Source organism: Mastigoproctus giganteus, chromosome 12 (assembly GCF_048544385.1).
Source record: "Mastigoproctus giganteus isolate SK-2022 chromosome 12, ASM4854438v1, whole genome shotgun sequence".
Taxonomy (NCBI): domain Eukaryota; kingdom Metazoa; phylum Arthropoda; class Arachnida; order Uropygi; family Thelyphonidae; genus Mastigoproctus; species Mastigoproctus giganteus.
In genome coordinates, this window is record NC_143586.1 from 71,347,181 (window position 1) to 71,368,625 (window position 21,445).

General features: G+C 36.5%; 1 protein-coding gene across 1 annotated transcript in view; it reads left to right on the forward strand.

Annotated features, from left to right (window-relative positions):
• LOC150077181 (U5 small nuclear ribonucleoprotein 40 kDa protein-like) overlaps positions 1-21,445 on the forward strand; it is a 105,632-nt gene that overhangs the window by 50,410 nt on the left and 33,777 nt on the right. Inside the window, exons 4-5 of the mRNA XM_090386722.1 lie at positions 6,724-6,889; positions 20,155-20,277. Coding sequence (XP_090242848.1) covers positions 6,724-6,889; positions 20,155-20,277 — 289 coding nt within the window. The remainder of the gene's footprint in view (positions 1-6,723; positions 6,890-20,154; positions 20,278-21,445) is intronic.

The following is a 21,445-nucleotide window of genomic DNA, read 5'->3' on the forward strand; positions in this document are numbered from 1 at the left end:
GCTCAATTTCATGGTACCACACCCTTACAATGCTCTCCTACAGCTGAATCTCACTTGTTGGCTTCTTTTGAGCAATTTTAGATGACATTATGTACCAGCAATTTTCAATAGGGTTCATATCTGCACTGTTCAAATCTGGGCGAGTCCAACACTGTAATGCCAGCATTTCTGAGGTATGACTGCAACCTTAAAGGAGAAAAACGAGGGAAAACATTGGTGTAAGTATGGTTTAAGTCTTGTGAGACAAGAAGATAAACTCATCACTAAATCTAAATAGCATAAAATTTACCAATTTTGCCATGTGGCAAGGTGATGAGTTCTGTTGAAAAGTGCAGTTTTGGACGTCTGTGTGGTGATACCTAATAACGAGTTTCAGGCACTCCTCCAAGATAGCAGTGTATATTTGTGCATTCACCATTCCGTTAATAAACTTAATTCACCCTTTGCTTGTTATGCATCCCCAGATCATCTGGCTGGCGGGGAACTTTACAGTCAGTGTTATGCAGTCAGGATGGTATGCCTCTGATTTTCATCTTCTGACATATCGCTTCCCATCCGAGCCATTCAGGTTGAATTTTGATTTGTTAGAAAAGGATGACACTGTCCCATTGCTCTTTTGTCCATGAAACATGCATTTTAGCCCAAGCAAGTTGCTACTTCCTCATTTGTCGTGTCAACAAAGGCTTCTTCTTGGGCCCATAGGCATGCAGACCACATATTCCGAAAGCTGTCTTTAGATAGTTTGTGCACTTGTTTCAACACCAGAGGCCGCTTCAAAGTTCAGTTTTAGATCAGGAGCACTAGCATGGCGATTACGAATAGCCGTTTCAAATATTGATCTTGGGAAGGCATAGTCACTCTCTTACGGCCTGATCCAGGTCTTCTCTTCACAATACCGGTTTCACGCTTTAATTTCAGCACCTGGGATACTGTTGACAGAGCAACAGCTACACTTTTTTTTCTCTTGGTGTCAACTGAACATATCTCTTAGTCACTCTCTTATGGCCTGATCCAGGTCTTCTCTTCACATCACTGGTTTCATGCTTTAATTTCAGCACCTGGGATACTGTTGACTGGGCCGCCCTGGCTAGCCAGGTGGGTAAAGTGCCTGCCTGGCAACCCAAAGGTCGCGGTTTCGAATCCCGCCTCGGGCTTGGATCAAAGTACTGCAAAACCTTGGGAGGTGCATTATGGCCACAGAAGCCGATGCGCCAACAACTCCCAAAAAAAAAACTGTTGACTGGTGGCAGCCTATTTTATCAGTGATAGCATGTGTAGAAAGCCCTTCCTGGGACAGAGCAACAGCTATATTTTTTTTCTTGGTGTCAGCTGAACATATGGAGCCATGCTTACACCTCCACAAAACAGGATACTAATGAGCGTGTATACCCTTCCAATGACGTATTTATAGAAACGGCTGATGCAAATACCTTGCAATTACTGTCTGATACAATAGAAGCATTATCTGATGCAATTCCTTTGCTTTGAGACAAACAAAATGACTAATCAAACAATATCCTATATGTTTTACTACAAATGTTACTTTTTTTTAAGGTGATGTAGTTTTTTTGTCAGCCATTGTATATCCGTTTGCTTTGATTAACTTTGATTAATCCTTAATATATGATATCAACAGAAAAGAACGGTGGATTGATTTGTTTTGTTATGGAGGAATACAGATGTTCCAATATGACACCAAACTGGGACCTGAATATTTCTGAAAAAAGTACCAAATTTTATGAATGCCTTCATCACGACTTGAAATTGGTTTTTATACTCTTTCGGTGAATAAAAACAAATACAGGAATACCTCGCATAGCTTGGTTAATTCTTGCCAAAAAAATACTGTGCTGTGTGAAACCGTGCTGATCGAGGTATTGTTAATATGTATTTTAATGTAATGCGTTCCAACAATTTGATTATATGGGTCGAGTTGGAAAAATATATAGGTGTTTGTTTACTATAAATTGATGCACACGAAGTTCTTGCAAAAAAACTAAATGGTAAAAATGAAAAATACTAGTAAGTACAGTACAAATAATTTTTATTGCAGTATGTACATACCAAAAGAATATAAGTGAAGTATGTATTGTATTTTTATTTTGAAAAATAATTGATCAGTTTAGTTTGCACAGTTTTTTTCTTCTTTTTATCTGCATACATCTTTTTATAATATCGAATGTCATTTTGCAACGTCTGCCTTACTTTCATACCTAGTTCGATGTTTGGATCTGCTGTCATTATCAATTCACAAACTTCATCTACTTTAGCAATTAACATTGACAATTCATCAATTGTGAATTCTTTCGTGGTTATAACATTTTTTCTTCTTCTAAGCGTTGCTGCTCCATTTCCACAAATGTTTCATCAGCGAGGTCATTGGAATGAGAGTCAAGATTTCAAATACAAGATGAACTTTCCCAAGCTGCACAACGTTTTCAGAAACTATTTTGATTTGAGATTTGAAACTGGTACAATTAACATTGACGCAGTTCGGTAAAAGATTTTTCCAAACAGCTCTCATGTTGTTCACAGTTACTTCAAGCCATGATTCACATATGTTTTCAATGGCATTTCGGATATTGTAATGTTTCCAAAATTCACGTAAAGATGTGGCATTTTCTTCCAGTGTTACATTAATGGCTTGTTCAAAGGTACGTCTCAAATAAAAAGCCTTAAATGTGGCAATGATGCCCTGATCCATTGGTTGTAACAAAGAAGTTGTATAAGTCCATATTACAGTAAACCCCCGTGAATAGCGGGGGTTACGTTCCTGAGAAATGTCGCGAATACCGAAAACGCGAATACTGAGTTATGGCTCCCATAGTAATAAAGGGGTTCCGTTCCAAAGTATGAAATATATAAGAAAAACTAGTCTAAAATCTTGTCTATATATGTATTATATGTATCTTCATAATATGACCATTAGAAATGCAAGCATATGACATCAAAATGAAAATAAGAAACAATTTAATATTAAATGTAATATTTATTAGAAATTTCAAACAAATCTTTCAAACCAGCACCTTTGCTAGCTAAAAAACTTATCCTGCCAGTGCTATCACCAGTTTCGCTAAAGTGTTGATAAAGGAGTTTTGCCTTTTCACGAATGATGAGTGAATTTAACGGAATTTTATCTTGAGTTCGGTCTTTTATCCACAGATTTAAAGCCTTTCCATTTTTTCCAATTTAACATCACGAGTTACTTAAGCAATTAGCGCGTTTTCACAGACACTACGGCGGATTTCTTGATTGATCGCACCATTGACTCATTGATTTTATAAAGTTTTGCCACTGAGGAGACACTTTCACCATTAGAAATTTTGTCTAATAACTCAATTTTATTCGCTAATGTCATCACCTTCTTTGATATTTTCACATTTCCTTCGTTATTCATAGCCATATTTTTGTACGGGTTAGAAAGAACCTGTCCACAATAAAGTCACTTTCTTCCTTTAACACACTCAAAAAAGTCTGTTTTACACACTGCAAAACGGTAGATTTATCACTTTTGTAAGCATATAAATTTATAAATTTATTCAATTTATATGCATATAAATTAAAAGCAAATGACAAGGATTAGCGAGAAACATCCACGCTCGCGATTTTGTCACCCCTCTCCCTCCACCCACTGAGCTCTGTTTTGACCGGGAAAGATTATTTTAGCCACGCCCATGTTTTTTATGGCGGAAATATTCACGGCGCTTTAAAATTCACATTTTTTTAGGTTTCATTTTATATTAAATCAGCGATCGTGAAACCGCGAATACAGATACCGCGAATAGCGGGGGTTTACTGTATTGTCTTTGCAATAGCATTTAACTGCAGGGCAAAAATAATTTACAAACCAATCTTCAAAGAGCTGTTTCATTACCCAGGCTTTCCTATTTGACCTCCGTATAACAGGAAGAGTATTTTTGAAAAGGTTTTTAGAGCCCTTGGATTTTCTGATTTATATACCAGCATAGGCTTTAATTTAATCACCAGATGCGCTTCCACCTAGTAAAAAGGTTAATCAATCTTTGGCAGCTTTATATCCTGGTTGGGTTGATTCTTTTTTCAGCCATATAAGCGCGTGATGGCATCTTCTTCCAAAATAATCCCGTTTCGTCCACGTTGAAAATTTGTTCATTCTTGTAACCATTATCTTCAATCAATTTTTTTTAGATCATCATGAAATCTTGCAGCTGCTTCATTGTCAGCACTGGCACTCTCACCACTAAGTCGAACATTGAGGAGCCCCATACGTTTTTTAAACCTGTAAAACCAACCACGGCTTACACAAAAACTTTCCTCTTCCTTGCCATTTTATTTTGTTAGTAGTGAATAGAGACTACTTGCTTTAGCTTGAATCATCATCTGACTTAACGGACCCGTCATCACCAAATACGGAAAGGTCAGGGAATGACCACCGCATATCCCGGAGCAACATGGCCTTAGTTGCTAATGCTCCTAAAAACCAAACAAACAAACAAACTTAACGGAATTCTTTTCTGGTTACAGTCTTCAATCTATAACATTAACAGACGTTCCATATTATCCATTTCAGAGCTACGATTTTTAACAATCATTTTTGACATATAAGATGCTGTTGCCATTCCATGTTCTTTTATTTTATCTTTATTCTTTAGAAGTGTTCGTACCGATGATTTGTTCATATTCTTGTCCCATGCTATCTTAGCATATGATGCACCATTTTCATATTGTTTTATAATTTCTAGTTTATCATCTAGTGTCGACCATTTACGTTTAAAAGAACGCACAGTATGGTGAGTAGAAAACTTGCTTCTTGCATTAATGGTAGCCGAGCATTCTGGTCTCTTGCCAAAGCTATTTGCCATAACTTTTGCCCATCTTTGCTCCCACCTCTGTCAAAACTAGATGGTTTTATTGTCGCTTCAGCCAAGGGTGAAGCTGACCTGCTAGCATCCCATATTTCTTCCAACTCGTGTATTAATGATCTTGGAAAAATATCTCCTACCATTCCCAACATACTCAATTTAATGCCTCCTGTGGTCTTCCGTTCAAAGGATGTCAGAAGGATTTTGACTAATCTTGATGCTAAGAAAGCTCCTGGTCCTGATGGTATTTCTCCACTTGTTCTCAAAACCTGCTCCTGAACTTACTCCTGTTCTTTACCGCCTTTTTTTTACTTTCTTATTCCAAAATTGTTTTTCCTTCTACTTGGAAATTTGCTCATATCCAGCCAGTTCCTAAAAAGTGTGACAAATCCCTCCCATCCAGTTATGATCCCCTTGCAATTACTTTTACTCTTTCTAAAGTAATGGAGAAATCAATTAATCGCCAATTCTTAAACTATCTAGAAACCTTCCGTACGATCAACGATCGCCAGTATGGATTCTGTCAGTGTCGATCCACTGGTGATATCCTGGCTTGTTACCCATCTATGGACAAATTCAATGGAAAAGTTTGGTGAAACACAAGCAATTGCTCTTGACATTTCAAAGGCTTTTGATCGTCTTTGGCATAAAGGTCTTCTAAACAATCGTCCATCTTATGGTTTGCCAACTGTTTTTTGCAACACGTGCCGCCAACATCCATTTACTGTCCAACTTCAAACTCACAGAACCAACTTTCCATCTTGCTCGTTTAGTCATTCAACTGCTGTTTTCTGGAATAATCTTCTTTCATATGTATTTCATGAAAATTACAGTCTACAGAATTGTCTAATGTCAACAAATATCTTCTTTTGTCTTCTCAACCTTCAACCCATGCATGGTACTAAGTACTGTAGGTTCTAATACCTCTCGTGGTCGAGGTTTTCATAAAAAAAAAAAAAAAAACCTAATGTGTGTAGCTTATATATGTTTTCCTTATATTAGTATTATATGGCTAAATGATGCAAGGAACAGGGACATTTTCTGCTTAAAAAATTCTTTAACACTCACTTTCCCTGTTGCCAAAAGGTGGCTATCTAATACCTGTTTCAGCTTTACCAAACTCTCTGCCTCAATCACTGTGGCAGGCAGTTTGTTCCAGTGATCTATAACACACTGTTTGGAAGTAAACTTCATGAGATCCAGCCATCTGTTACTCACAAAATTTTGTTTTTGTGACTGCCTGGTTCTTTTATCTTCTACCAGGAAGATATACCTCTCTCATTTATTCCCTTTTGATTTTTACAGCATCTTATATACCAATTTAAGTCACTTTTTTATCTGGAAAGGTCCAGTGGCAATAAAAATTACCGTGTGGTTCTTTCTGGAGTGTAATGTATGTGGTAATGCTGCTTTAGTGGATTAAACACAGGTTAGTGAGGGGGAAAAATAGCATGATGAACAGAATATTGCTGACGAAATAGGGTCTGTTTTTTGTAATCTTAAAAGAAGAAATACTTAAAATGGTTGAAAATTGCCTAACAGATTTTTTGAGCATTAATATGGTGATAGATTTTGAAAAACAATTAGTTATTAGAAAAACAGATAAACTGATGTTTTAGAAACAAATGTAAAACTGATTTTTTCCTGCTCAAAGTTACATTTTGCTGCCAGCTATTAGGATACAATTATTATTAGGATACAATACAACTATTAGGATACAATTATTCAAAATTTTAAACCTTTTTGTTTATAAAAAGTTAGCTTTTATTGATACATTATTATTAATAGATACAATGAAGTGGTTTTTTTGTGAGCATATCTGAATAAATCATGCTGTTTACTCATATCATTAAAAAAGTCTTTTTTTTTTTTTTTTCTTCAGTATGATTTTTACGGCATCCACAGATAAAACTATTAGTATTTGGGATTCAAACGTTGGAGTTAGAATAAAAAAAATGCGCGGTCATACTGCCTATGTCAATTGTTGTCATCCTGCTAGAAGAGGACCTCAGTTAATTTGCAGTGGCAGTGATGACTGTACTATTAAAGTGAGTATTATGTTTGCACTACAAATTTATTGCTCTTTATTTCAGGAGTTAGTTAATTAAATTTTATTTTTAAAAAATTTAAAAAAATCCAGGACAGTGAAATTTCACTAAACAGATTATTGAATATATTTGAATACTGTACACATTTTTGTATGTCGAAATTAAGAAAAACACATTTTTTAATAAAAGTAAAATAAAATAGTATATTTTAAATTTCTGCATAAATTATAGAGTCATCCTCATAAATTAAATGTTAGCTTTCTAGAATTCAATTTTTTTTTTTAACTATTAGAAAGTGGTGGCCAACGATAACACCTGTAAGTTTAAGTCTAAAGTTTGTACTTTAAGTGTGAGTTAGCATTAAATTTGTCAATAAAATAAATCATATTCTTTGCAATTCTTTTAAAATTGTTCCAAAATTCATGCTAATTTTCAGTCTTTAAATCAAAATTATAACTACCCTCTGTTAATTTTGATTTAAAGATTTCAAATTTGTTCCCACCAAACAAATCTCATTCTATTCTTGTTTCAAAAACCTATGTTAGCCTTTCTTTGTATAATTAACTTTGTATCTCTTTGCAAAAAAACTCTTAATATTTGTATCTTTTTATCTCTTTGTATATAGTTAACTTCTCTTTATATATATATATTACAGAACCAAAGATCCAGGTCCAAAGACAGATTTCAACACAGATATCTGAAACATAGCCATTTTATTTGGTTGTTAAGACTGTTTGTGTCTATTGTAATAATTGTCCTCTCGTTCCAATAAACTAAGTAAATACTTCACTTGGTTAAAAAAAAAATTTTTTTAAACTAATATTACTGCTAAACCTACTTAGTAGTAATTCCATTTAATGTCTTTCTCAATTTTAATCATTAGCTTCCAGTTATAATTTGGTGTACTTCTGGTGTTCCCACCCTTAAAACTTTTTCATACATGAATGTAGATACAAAATATTTATTTAGTTTGTCAGCAACTTGACCAGGCTCATCAATAGTTATGCCATTGATATCTAGTGGGCCAGTGTTGCTCATCAATTTCCTTCTAGTGTTCACATAAGCAAAGAATGTTTGCATTCATATCCAAGGTCTTCTTGTAATCTGCTTTAGTTTGCTTAACCCCCTTAGTAACCTGTAGGACTTTCAAACTTGCCGTACCTTACAGTCAAATGAATTAATGAAGGCCAAAAAATACAAGGTAGCCTTTTTGGCATCAGCAAAAAAAAAAAAAAAAAAACTATCTGTCCCTACAACCATATTTGTTCTTATCATACTCTTCCTACCACCAGCAGGTATCGATTCGCCTGCCTCTTAAATTTTGCTAGACCGTTAATCTTACCTTCCTAGGAAGACTTTATTCAGTGGTTGATAGCGGGCAAACCAAATGTAAATTTCTGTTTATGCCTCTTGTTTTTAGGTCCTATGTCAGTGTGAAAATTCGCCATCATTTGTTTTATGCCCCTCCAGTCTTCAACACCTAAATTAGACACCTGCCCAAGATCCTTAGTTTCCAAGCTGTCGTGCCACTGCAGTTTTTACATTAGAGTTAACGCTGACAGATAAAACTGCTTGTGGCCTGCTATAAACAAATTAATTTTTTTAAATTTAATTTTTAAATTTTTAAAAACTAAATTTAAAAAACCTTCAGTTTTTAAAAATAATTATTTAACAAGAAATTACTGTATAAAACCAGGGGGGAAATCATTTGTGTGTGGTGGCTCCTAATGTCTTACTTTGTATGTGATCTTACCAGTCCTTAACTCCTTCAGGAATGAATTTATGAGAACACTATTGGTTGTGAGAGTGATTTTTTTTTTGCAAGAAATTTTAAAAAGTTGAAAAAAAATTTGTTAAATGCTTTTAAATGTGGGCTTGACAAACACGTGCCAATTATGGTGTTGCCTTATTGGTATTCTGTGGCTGCAGCTCTAGCATTTCCTTCACGTACACGATATGCAAAGTGAATGTCTGCATATTCTGCTTCTACTTGTCATACACACAATGAAGTCACTGTACCATAGCAACAATCCATTTGTTGCATCATTATCACCATCTGTCATTGTTCTGCTATTCCACAGGTCGATGTATGAAGCCTCACCACCATGCCATGTCCGTGTACTTCTTCCGTCATTGGTTTCACTCCAGTTTCCTCCTCTCTTAATGACATCGATCTTTATCATGTCTTGCCATCTCATTCTTGGTCTTTTTTTCCTTAATTGTAAACCAAACATTCTTCTTGGCACACGCCTCTCGTTCATCCTCTTGGCACGTCCATACCATTTCAAACGGGACCTCTCAATCCTATTCTGGGGTTTTTTAACCCAAATTCTCTCCTAATCACATCATTCCTGATTTTGTCACGTCTTGTCTTTCCAGCTATGCTCCTCACAAATCTCATTTCTGCCCCCTGAATTCTGCTTTCATCCTTTTTCCTCGTAGTCCAAGTTTTAGATGCATACGTCAGAATTGATATGTAATAGGCCTGATATATAGCCTTCTTACACTTCAGTGGTATGTTCCTATTCCAGATCAGATCTCTTGTCTGCCTATAGAAATTCCTGCCTGCTTGTATCCTTCTACTTATTTCTTCATCTATCACTCCAGTCTTTGTAATGGTGCTTCCTAGATACTTGAAGTTGTTAACCATTTTTAGCTCTTTCCCTTCCATTGTAATGTGTCCGTCAAGCTTGCCACTCCTCTTTAGAACCATTACTTCACTCTTCTCCTGACTGAAAACCAAATTCATTGGCCATACTAGCCCATATATCAACTTGCCGTTGCACTTGTTCCCTGCTCTTTCCCCATATACGGAGATCATCTGTGAAGAGCATGACTTTCATCTGGTCCTGTCCAAGTTGTTCCACCACTCTACAATGCATATCATTCATGACAGCTATGAATAGTAGTGGTGACAGGACGCCTCCGTGCCTCAACCCTGATATTATTTCGAAGCTCTCCGTCAACCCCCATCACTGCTCTTACTTTGCTCACTGTATTGGTGCATATATTCTCAATTCTCTCCACAAGATGTTCCTCTATCACCAAGTTTCTCAGAATCTTCCACACTTTCTCTCTCTTTATGGCATCAAACGTTTTCTTTATATCTAAAAATGTCATCCATACTTCTTTATTGTGTTCATAGCACTTTTCCATCAGCTGCCTGATGCAGAAAATTAAATCCACCGTTGATCTGCCTGGCCTAAAGCCATACTGTTCCTCGGCCATCCTATTTTCAATCGTTCCTCTTATCTTCCGCTCTAACACTCTCTCATACAGCTGATGGAAAGCTTACTCACATGTGATGTCAGTGTGATGCCTCTATAATTGGAACACTTTTTCCTGTTCCCCTTTCTTGAAAAAGAAGGGGAACAGGAAAACCTTCAAACCTTCTTTCCAGTCCTTCGGCACCTGGCTCTCATCCCAGGTCTTACAGAACAGTCTGTATATCCACGCTATCCCTGCCTTGCCTTGCCTGTAGCCTTCAGCATCTCTCCATTTATCTCATCCATACCAGCAGACTTACCTGTCTTGATGTATTTCCATGCCTGCACTACATCATTCCACATGAAGTCTGTCTGCTCTCTCTCTCTATATCTTCTCTTCCATCCCCTCTTTTATGATCAGCCTGCCTTTGTCCCTTTTGCTGGCTGTCCTGCATGTTCAACAGATTTTCAAAATACTTCTTCCATGCTTCTCTTATTTCTTCATCCTTGGTTATTAGGTTCTCACTCTCATCCATCAGGTATTTGCTCTGTTCACCATCTCTTCTTCTAATCCTCACCATACCACACAGCGTCTTTTTATTACTGTCGATATCTTGTAGAGTTTCACTCCATTCTTCCAACTACAGTTTTTTCTCCTCGTTAACTATCCTCTTAGCCTCTCTCTTTTCACGGTTTCATATATCTCTCTTTATTCTCATCATTTCTGTTCTGAAAGTAGGTACTGAATGCATTATTCTTGATTTTCACACCTCTCTCGACCTATCATTGGATGGAAAGAAACACCATGGGGTTTCTTTCCATCTCCTTCTATTGCTTGTCCTTCCACAAACCTGCACTGTCAGTCCTACTATAGTCTTTGAATGCTTTCCACGCTGTTCACCACTGTCTTAGGTACAACTTTCCCGAACTCTTCTCTGAACATTGCCCCTTTTTCTTCTTCTTTCAACTTCCACACCCGTAGTTTTCTCTCTCGTGTTATTTCGATCTTCTTCAATTTAGAGAATCTTAAAACTCCAACAACTTGACCTGTGATTACTACCCAAGGAGACACCAGGGATGACCTAGTGTCTGCATTTAGGATTCTATTAGGTAGCGTAGTATTGACAATTAATTAAATTTATTGATCTTATTAATTTAAAATATCATGCCCCAGACTAGAGCAGCAAAGCAACAAGCACAAAGTGGCAGGAATGCTGTGACTCGGGGGAGAACTGAGGGGGAGAGATTCTCCAACGCATCACAGCCTAAAAAAATGTGCAACTTGTGAAATGTTTGCTGAACTCTCTGGAACAGAATATGATATAGCCAAGGAGGATGTCTTTGTGTGTGTCAGGTGCAGAGAGTGTCTAAAAATTAGGCATCAACTCAACGTTCCACTGGGCGCCTATGAGAGCTTGAGGTCTAGGGTAGATGCCCTCGAAGAAATTAATATGAGGGGCCTGTCAAGCTCTCAGCTGCCCAACTCAACGCCAGAGTTCACTCTTGGGCATCAGGCAACACAGCGGCAATCTCCAAGGCAGAATGCGCTGGTCCCAAAGGAACTAGTTATTGTTGGTGACTCTATTGTCAGGGAGACGGGGAATATATTGTGTAAAAAGGATAGATGGAACAGGACCAAGGTATGTCTGCCAGGGACAAATGTTGATGACGTTGGAAAGCATATATCATCTTTTAAGGGTACAAAAGGTGATATTGTTGTACACGTTGGCACCAATGACATTAAAAGTAGGAAATCTGCAGATTTACTTAACAAGTACAGGTCAAGATTGCAAAAAAGTCTTCAGTTTTTTTTTTTTTTTTTTTTATGTAAACCCCAAACACGAGAGGTGTAAGAACCTATAGTACTTAATACCGTGCTTGGATTCGAGGTTGAGAAGGCGAAGAAGATATTTGTTGACATTGGACTTGAACTTTTGTAGACTGTAATTTTCAGGAAATACGTATGAAGGAAGGTTGTTCCAGAAAACGGCAGTTGAATGAATAAACGAGGAATATAAAAAGTTGGTTCTATGAGTTAGAGTTAAATTTGAAAGTGTTTGCAATTCTGCCCAGACACGATAGGAGGGAGTACATGATGAAAGCCTTGTCAATCAATTTGGCCCTGGAGGGAATGTGCAAGGCTCAAGGGGTAGAATTTTTTTCAGTGTGGTCTGTGCTTGTTAACAGGAGAAACTGCTTCTACAGGGATGGGATACACTTAAATAGAAAGGGTGCAATAATATTTGCTTATGCTATCGAGGCAGTGTTAGGTGGGTCGGAAAACTGCTACTTGGGGGGATTCACAGACTAAAAGGTTAAAAGTAGCCGCAGGCAGAGATGAAGGTGATTCTTGCACAACTTCTATTAGAATAAGTAGCGACCTGGAGCGAGAAGTGCTGGGAGTTTCAGGGACTGATGGCAGTCATCGTGAAACAGGTGGGTATATGGGATGTGTCAGGGTAATTAGGAATAGGTGCATGTATGCTTGCATGTATACCAATGCTAGAAGTATAGTAAATAACTTTGATGAATTTGAAGTGTTGGTCAAGACATCAAAGGCTGGGATATCAGAGACGTGGTGTCACACTGAAATTAGGAATGCAGAATTGGAATTTGGGGAGTACATTGTGTACAGAAAGGATAGACAGGATAGGAAGGGAGGAGGTGTCATGCTGTTAATTAAGAAAAACATAAAATCAAAAGAAGTGCATCTAGTTGATATAGATGAACGGTGCGCTGTTGAGTCAGTTTGGTGTGACATAAGCACTGTGAAAGCAAAAATAAGAGTAGGAGTGTGTTATAGGCCTAATGACTCGAATGAGTACAATTAACAGTTGTAAAGAGAAATAGAGTGGGCTAGTACATCAGAATGTCTTATAATGGGGGATTTTAACTTCCCAGATATTGACTAAAACTTGTGGGTTGGTCACTCACACACTAGTAAGACTTTTGTGGATTTACTGGACGATTGTTTTCTGCGGTAGCATGTTCGAGAGGCAACCAGAGAGGGTAATACTCTTGATCGGGTTATTACCAATGATCATTCATGTATTAAGAATTTGCAGATAAAGGAAACACTAAGTGTCAGTGATCACAGTGTACTGATGTGGGATTTACTTAATTACCATCAGGGGTAAAGGAAAGGGTTTTTGCTTCCTTAAAGGTGAGTACAGTGGTCTCAGACAGTTTTTAAATTCTGTACAGTGGGATCAACTGATGATGTTACCAACAGTAAATTCTAAGTGGGAAGCATTCAAGGAATTAATCGTGGAAGCTACTAAAAGTTTCATACCTATTAAGAAATATTGTTCAAAATTTAGGCCTAAATGGTTATCAAATGAACTAATGAGACTCGTGACAGAGAAGAAAAATGCATGGGAATGCATATAAATTATCAAGCGACTCATAAGCCTATGGCAGATATAAGCTAGCATGTAATCAGGTCACAAAGGAGGTTAGGCAGGCGAAGGCAGATTACGAGAAATCTTTGGCAAAGAATGCTAAGAAAACAGCAAGGATTTCTTTACTTATACAAACTCTTAAAGGAAGGGGATGAATCTGATTGGTTCACTTAATATCAATGGTTCGACTGTTGATGATCCTGCTCAGATAGCAAACAAACTGAATGAGTATTTTGCATCTACATTCACACACGAGGAGTTATTAAGGTTTGAAAATGGCAGAAGGTTATCAAATTGTAGCAGGGTGCTTAATGATTTTATAATAACTGAGAGCAAAGTGGAGGAGAAATTGTTGAAGTTAAACATAAGAAAGGCACCTGGGGTGGATGGGATCTATCCAGTTATATTAAAGGAGGCGGCAAAGCAACTAAGCAAACCCTTAGCCATAATTATGAGAGCATCCTTGGACTCAGGGGAGGTCTCCACGGACTGGAGATGTGCAAATGTATCCCTAATTCACAAAGGGGTATCGAAGGGTGACACGAGTAATTACAGACCAGTTAGTTTAACTTCTGTTCCAGGTAAAATAATGGAGTCACTGGTTAAAGATGCATTGCAGGATCATCTGGACAAGACTGCAGCAATAATTCAGACACAGCATGGGTTTGTTAAGGGAAAGTCTTGTCTGACAAATTTGATAGGATATTATGATGTGGTTACAAAGGAACTGGATGCAAAAAATAATTTTGATATCATATATTTGGATTTCAGGAAAGCTTTTGACACTATTGTGCATGGAAGACTTGTACAAATTGGAGCAGAATGGTATTAAGGGTAAGTTGCTACAATGGGTAAAAGGATGGTTGAGTGGGAGAAGACAGAGGGTGGTAATTAATGGGTGCTGCTCTTCGTGGACTAATGTTATTAGTGGAGTCCCACAGGGTTCGGTGTTGGGTCCACTGTTGTTTTGTATATTTATCAATGATATTGATGAAGGTATATCAGGCTTAGTGTCGAAGTTTGCAGATGATACAAAGGTTGGTAGGGTTGTTAATGACAGTAATGGCAGTGTGCTACTGCAACAGGATCTAGAAAATTTGTGCAGATGGGCTAAGAAGTGGCAACTGAAGTTTAACCTTGGCAAATGCAAAGTACTGCATATGGGTAGAAGTAACCCCAGAGAAACGTACCAACTGTGTGGTACTACACTTAAGGTGGTAGGAAATGAAAAAGACCTGGGAGTAATTGTGCAGTCAGATATGAAGTTTTCTGAGCAATGCAGACAGGCTGCCAGTGCAGGTCATGGGGTTTTGTCAATGATATATAGGAATTTTGCTAGCAGGAAAAAGAGGTGATTGTCCCTCTGTATAAGGCAATGGTCAGTCCATGCTTTCAGTACTGCGTACAGGTCTGGAGGCCTCATTTTATGAAGGATGTAGAGCTGTTGGAACGAAGGATGTATTGCTGTTGGAACAAAGGATGTAGAGCTGATGCTGCATAAGCTCATACACTTGCTTTCTTGCATCACATTCCACCACTGCTGCGACTACTACTACTACTACCTTGACGTCCACTAGTCTTCTGTGTCACTCTTTATCCATGAGTATATAGTCAAGGAGGGATTCCTGTTGACTGTCCCAGCCATATCTTGTCACTTTGTGAGTCTTTCTCTTCTTGAACCAGGTGTTTCCTGTTTCCAAGCTGTTTCGTAAACAGAAATCCAACAGCCTGTCACCATCATCATTCCTAGGTCCCCAACCATGCAGACTTATAACGTATTCTAGTCCTTGTCTCTCCACTCTGACTTTTGCGTTCAGGTTACCCATGATAACTATATCTCCACCTGTGACGTTCTCTTCGAGGTAGTCCTCAAACTCCAGCTTTTCCATCTTCGCAACTGGTTTGTGGTGCATAACATTGTACTATCTTCAATATTTTGCTGTCATTCATTTGCAGTTTAATTGACTTGAGGCTGTTGCTGATATTATTCACCTGCAGTAGCCTTTCCTTAATCCTGTGATCTATAATGATGGCTATACCCTTACTCGCTACTTTACCTCCAGACCAATATAGGTAATAGCCTCCTTGTAACTCTCTACACCCATTTCCTTTCCATTTTAATTCACTCAATCCAAGTATGCTTATTTTTCTGTCCTTGAAGATGTCCACACACTCCTTAATTTTTTCTGACAATGTCATAATATTGAGTGTGGCTAGTTTAATGTACAGCAGGCTCTTGTTATAATGCAGTTCACTTTATGCCGATTTTCGCTGTTCTTATATTATAACCCGTATCTGACTATAACGCTGTCACAAATCACTATAATGCTCTTTTACAGATTGCATTTTTGGAATATATAACGAAATCGTTTCATTTGATGGAGTCGATAGCTTGAAAATGAATAGCAACACAGCATTAAAATGTTTCCCATGCTCAGTGAAATTTTCTTGCACGCTAATTTAATTGCAGTACAGTGACTTGTTACGTAGTTCCGAGATTAACATTTTAAAAAACGATCAAGTATATTGCTTGTAATATATGCGTTATATGCATTTATCTGAAGTTTGACCAACATTTGTGCATCTTTTCACTACTGTTTATTATTGATTAGGAAATATCCTGCGGCACCGACTGTAACTCACAAATACATATGTTACCTTATGGGAATGCGGAGCTCGCTTACTGCGGATTCACTTAGTGCTCTGTTTTTCCGGAACGAATTATCAGTGTTAAGTGGGAGTCACCTGTATTTCATCATCAGCTGATATTGTTGGTTGCAGATACCACCATGTTCGGGCTAATTAGCTTTGAGGTTTCTTTTTTCTATTGAAGGCAATACATTTAAGCTGCAGATCTGCCAAACCTGTCGCATCATCAGTTTTGTGCATCAATCTGATTTGCATACCCCCACTTTGTGATGTTTGCAAAATGCTAGAAGCAGAAATGATGTCACTAATCTGTTTAAGACTGAGTGTAGCCTTTTCTTCTTGTATTTTAATGAATCAATCCCTCAATAAATGGGTGCCTCTGTAGCCAGGTGGGCAGGAGCAGCAGTGCATAGCACACGCTTCTTGATTACACTGGGGTTCGAGCCCATGACAACCAAATATGGAGGATGCGGAAAGGTCAGGGAATGACCACTGCATATCCCCGGAGCAATATGGCCTTAGTTGCTAATGCTCCTAAAAAAAACCAAATAACAAAAAAAAAATAAATAAATAACCGTCAATAAATGTCATTGTCAATTTCAATGACACTGTATATACATACAGTAGAACTTCGATTGTCCGTCAGGGTACAGGACTGAGACCATAATGGATAATCGAAGAGACGGATAATAGAATATGTACATTAAAAACATTATACATAATAGACCGGGTCATCTAACTTGTTTATGTTTTTATATAATTAAATACTTTTTATATAATTAAGTACATATAATTAAACTTTAATTATTATTTATTTTTTACTGGGTCATCACAAAATCGTAGAACAAATATTTACGTATATACCTATTTTTAATATTTTGACTTACATCGGTCTAGTAACATCATAAAAAAATTTAAAAGAAAACAATATTACATACATACAACATTGTTCTCATGTCATTAAAGAAATTTAAAAGAAAACAATATTACATAATTAAATTACTTTTCTAAAAAGTCAGTCAATTTCTTTTGTTTCATTACCCCTCAAACCTTTTGGAAGGCAATATTACGAATTTTATGCAAAAGTAACACTTGCTGCTTCTTGTACCTCCAACCACTCAATGCACTTTGACAACATAGTTTAGCTTCACAGTGGCTAATTGTGTTTGTTGTTCCATCAGCAGCAGCAGCAGCTTTTTTTTTCTTCTTCTTCTTCTTCTTCAGTTTCAGAATCATTTGAAATTGTCATCACTCTTTGCACAATTTCATTGTCGTCTAAAATTTCACATCCGATGTCCATTTTGTCCTTATCCAGCCAGTCATTTACTTCCTCTATCAAAATATTTTTAAAACCAGGAACATTCAAACATAACTACAGAATTTCAGTTTATTTTGGATTGGTTTCTGTATCAGTTGAATATATTTCTGGCCACAACTTCATTTCAGCTTCCTTGTATTGTTTGAACTGTAACGTCATTCCAGGCATCAGTGACATTGAAAATTGTGTATTTTGTAGTGTAGCTTTTCCAAACTCTATCACATCTAATTTATTTTCTGCCAAATATTTTGCGATAACAATGTTTCATTCTCTCAATCACACCTTGGTCCATCGATTGAATGAGAGATGTCATGTTTGCTGGCAGAAAGTGGCATGATATTTTGCCATCAGTAGCATTGCATATTGTTGTAAACCTTTTGATGCCAAATATGATCTTACACATGATACAAATATTTTATGAAACTAGTCATGAAATATATCTTGGCTCATCCACGTGTTGTTTTGTGAGAAATATTTAACTGGCAAAGCATTTAAATTAATATTTAGTAGGTGCTGTCAAAGATGTTTTCACATCAATAATAAAATAAAGATTTCGAAGCATATGTATACACTTGACTCTCTTTGATTAATGTGTAACTAGACTGGTAGAACAGTGCCAACACAGGCACTGTTCTACACAGACAAGGCTATTTAAAGAAGAGGTGAGAAAAGTTATGTAGGCAGTTTTCAGAGTTGCCAAATTTAAAAATACAATAAGTAGTTACTAGTGACATGTTTAAATCCAGTTTATGATCCAAAAGAAGTTTTGAAAGAAGACAAATGAATAAACTACCCAAGAAAAAGAACTGCTTCTCAAATTTCTAGGGAAAGCATTCCTAAACAAGCCAAGCAAGCTGATAACTGGAGGCATATTATTCTCACTTATGCAGAAAGTCTGTTCATGTTTCTCTCTTCTTTCTTGATTAAAGTAATTTGCTTGTTTCTTTTAAATGTTATAGCAATGTTTGAAAATCCAAATATATCTCTTCAATACAGTGTACTCACCATCCATGTACTTCTGGATATGTTGAAGAATGTTATGTGCAAACTTTTATACCAATAGTTTTGATATCTTCCACATTCGTTGTGGAAGTTGATTACCAGAGCAGACCAAGAATGATTCTGATTTATTCACAAGCATTTCTACTGTAAAGGTAGTGGAGAGTCTAAATGAAGAGAAGATTCTTCTTCTTTTTTTTTCTTTTATATTTGCGAGGAAGTACTTTATTGCTACTTGTGACTACATGGTACTTAAGTTTCCATTAAAAATAATCAGTGAAGATAAAAGAAATAGTTAAAGCAATAGATGTTTCGCAGCCTCAGTTCTGGTATGAGAAAACCTATTAAATGCTATTATGAAAGAAGAAAGAATTGACATATAATCATATATAGTGATCCTTTGTTTGGGGAACTGAGAGGTGCACAAGCCGACCGGGCTAGCCGAGTGGGTAAAGTACCTGCCCGGCAACCCAAAGGTCGCGGGTTTGATTCCCGCCTCGGGCTTGGATCAAAGTACTGCAAAAACCTTGGGAGGTGCAATATGGCCACAGAAGCCGATGCGCCAACAACTACCAAATCAAAAAAAAAAAAAAAAAAAAAAAAAAAGGTGCACAAGAAAACAAACTGTAACACATGATCCCAGGTTTGGCATTTTAACAATTCCTCATGGTAATGCTGAGTGAGAGGGATATTTAGCCAGATGAGAAAAACAGAAACTGAGTTCAGATTCTCTTTCTGGTGCAGTTTTGGAAATGCACTTTACAGCCAAGTCTAGATTATTGTCATGAATGCAACTTTGACGTATACATATCTGGAGAGGGCAGATTCTGCAATAGTACCTTTTTTGAAGCATTCATAATCTAACAGACAGAAATCTACAGACAATAAAATCCTATGTAGGCTAATGTTTGAAAGCATATTATACTGGTAAATAATCCAATGGCTGTAGCTTAATATAAAAGATATACATTGTCGGTGAAATTTAATTTCTAGTACAGTATAGACTTTAAAAACCTGCTTTTTTTCAAAAATTTTTTCCTGTTATTTCTCCTGTTTGTTTTGTCAAGAATCCTGCTTGGTTTTGTGAAAAAAAACTCCTATTCGTTAGTTGTTTTAGGCAAAAATATTTTCTTCCTGCTCACAATTACTCTAGCTCCAGCTTTTCAAATGTTGGTAGCTTTGCACTAGTCGGTAGCAGTTAATCTTATGATAGAACCAATCCTAATCAAGACTCTAGTAATTTTTTTTTTTTTTTTTTTTTACATTCTGTTTCCATGTACTTTTGTTTTGTTGTAATTCACCTTAGATTAGGTGCAAGACAGCCGAAATAAAGTAATAAGTGTATTATGGTTTTTGTTGTCTGTGTGTGATATCAAGTACCTGTTATTTAATTTTAATAGCAATATAATAAATATAGATTTAATAACAATATAATAATTATAATAAAGCAAGTGTGCTTTTTTATATATATAAAATTATTTTAGTTATAGAATTTGTTATGTATGGGATATTTTGTTTGATATATCTCATATGAATTTATACCTGGCTTGGCATTTTGTAAAACTGGTTGTCAGTTTTACAATCTCTTATGTAATGTTTCTGCACCCTTTTAAATTATCATCAGTTTTTGTTATAGGAAACCTGAAGAAAATCCTGATTGTTAGTTTAATATACTTCAATTTCTATTATCAGCTGTGGGATTCTAGGAAGAGAGGGCCTATCCATACATTTCAGGAAACATATCAAGTTACATCTATTACATTCAATGATACAGCAGAACAGATAATTTCTGGTGGCATTGACAACATTATTAAGGTAAGTGATAGCATGTTTAATTATACATACATTTAATTTGGTACTAATAATTGCCAATAATTTTAAAGGTTTTTCCGGAAAACATTCAAATTTGAATTAATTTTTAATGATGTATAATAGCGTTTCTCAAGCTAGTTGTCTTGATAGCACAGTGAATATTAGTTTGGTGAATCTGTTTTTGTTATTGAAGTATTATATTAATAATCTGTATGTGGGATATTTTGTTTGATGTATCCTATATGAGTTTATAGTTGGATTGTTTAGTTTTATATTTATATAAAACTAAACTTTGTTATTTTGTTTGTATCCCATATGAGTTTATAGTTAGATTGTTTAGTTTTATATTTATATTATTATATTTTATTCATGAATTAAATTTTATGTTTTTAAATCTAATAAAAAGTACTTGCTCATCATTGTGTGACAGTTGAGAGAGAATTGCCATTCAAAGGAACTGATTTTTTTTTTATGTAAACCCCTGACATAGTTGGGCTTACTGAGATGTGGTGCCACTCAAAGAGTGAGATGAAGAATTTCAATTTGGTGAATATTGTGGGCTTAGGAGAGATAGGGAGGTATGGAGAGGTGGGGAAAGAAATAATGCTTCTGATGGAAAAACTGCCTGAAAGTAACAACAATTCTCTGAGTCAGATCAAGGTAACGTGTGTTGAGACTGTGTGGTATGAGATGATTTGTGGTAAATGTCAGTTGATTGTAGGGATGTGTTATAGGGCAATCAACTCTGAGAAGTATGACAAAACCCCTTTAGGCAAACTGACTGGATGTGTGTGATTGTCTCATTATGGGTGTCTTCAGCCTCCTTTTTTTAGGTTCAAATATGTGGACCAACAATACACTATATGGTAACAAATTTTTCAACAAATTGGAGGATTGATAGCAGTGATCACAGTAACATAGAAAGGGATGTGTGTAGAGAAAACTGTGTAGTAAGCCAAGTGCTTCAATTTTAAGAGAAGTGGGGGGGACTATACAGGTGACCCCCACTTAACGCTGATAATTCGATCTGGAAAAACAGCGCTAAGTGAATCCATGCTAAGCGAGCGCAGCATTCCCATAAGGTAACATATGTATTTGTGAGTTGCGGTCGGTGCCATAGGATATTTCCTAATCAATAATAAACGGTAATGAAAAGATGCACAAATGTCAG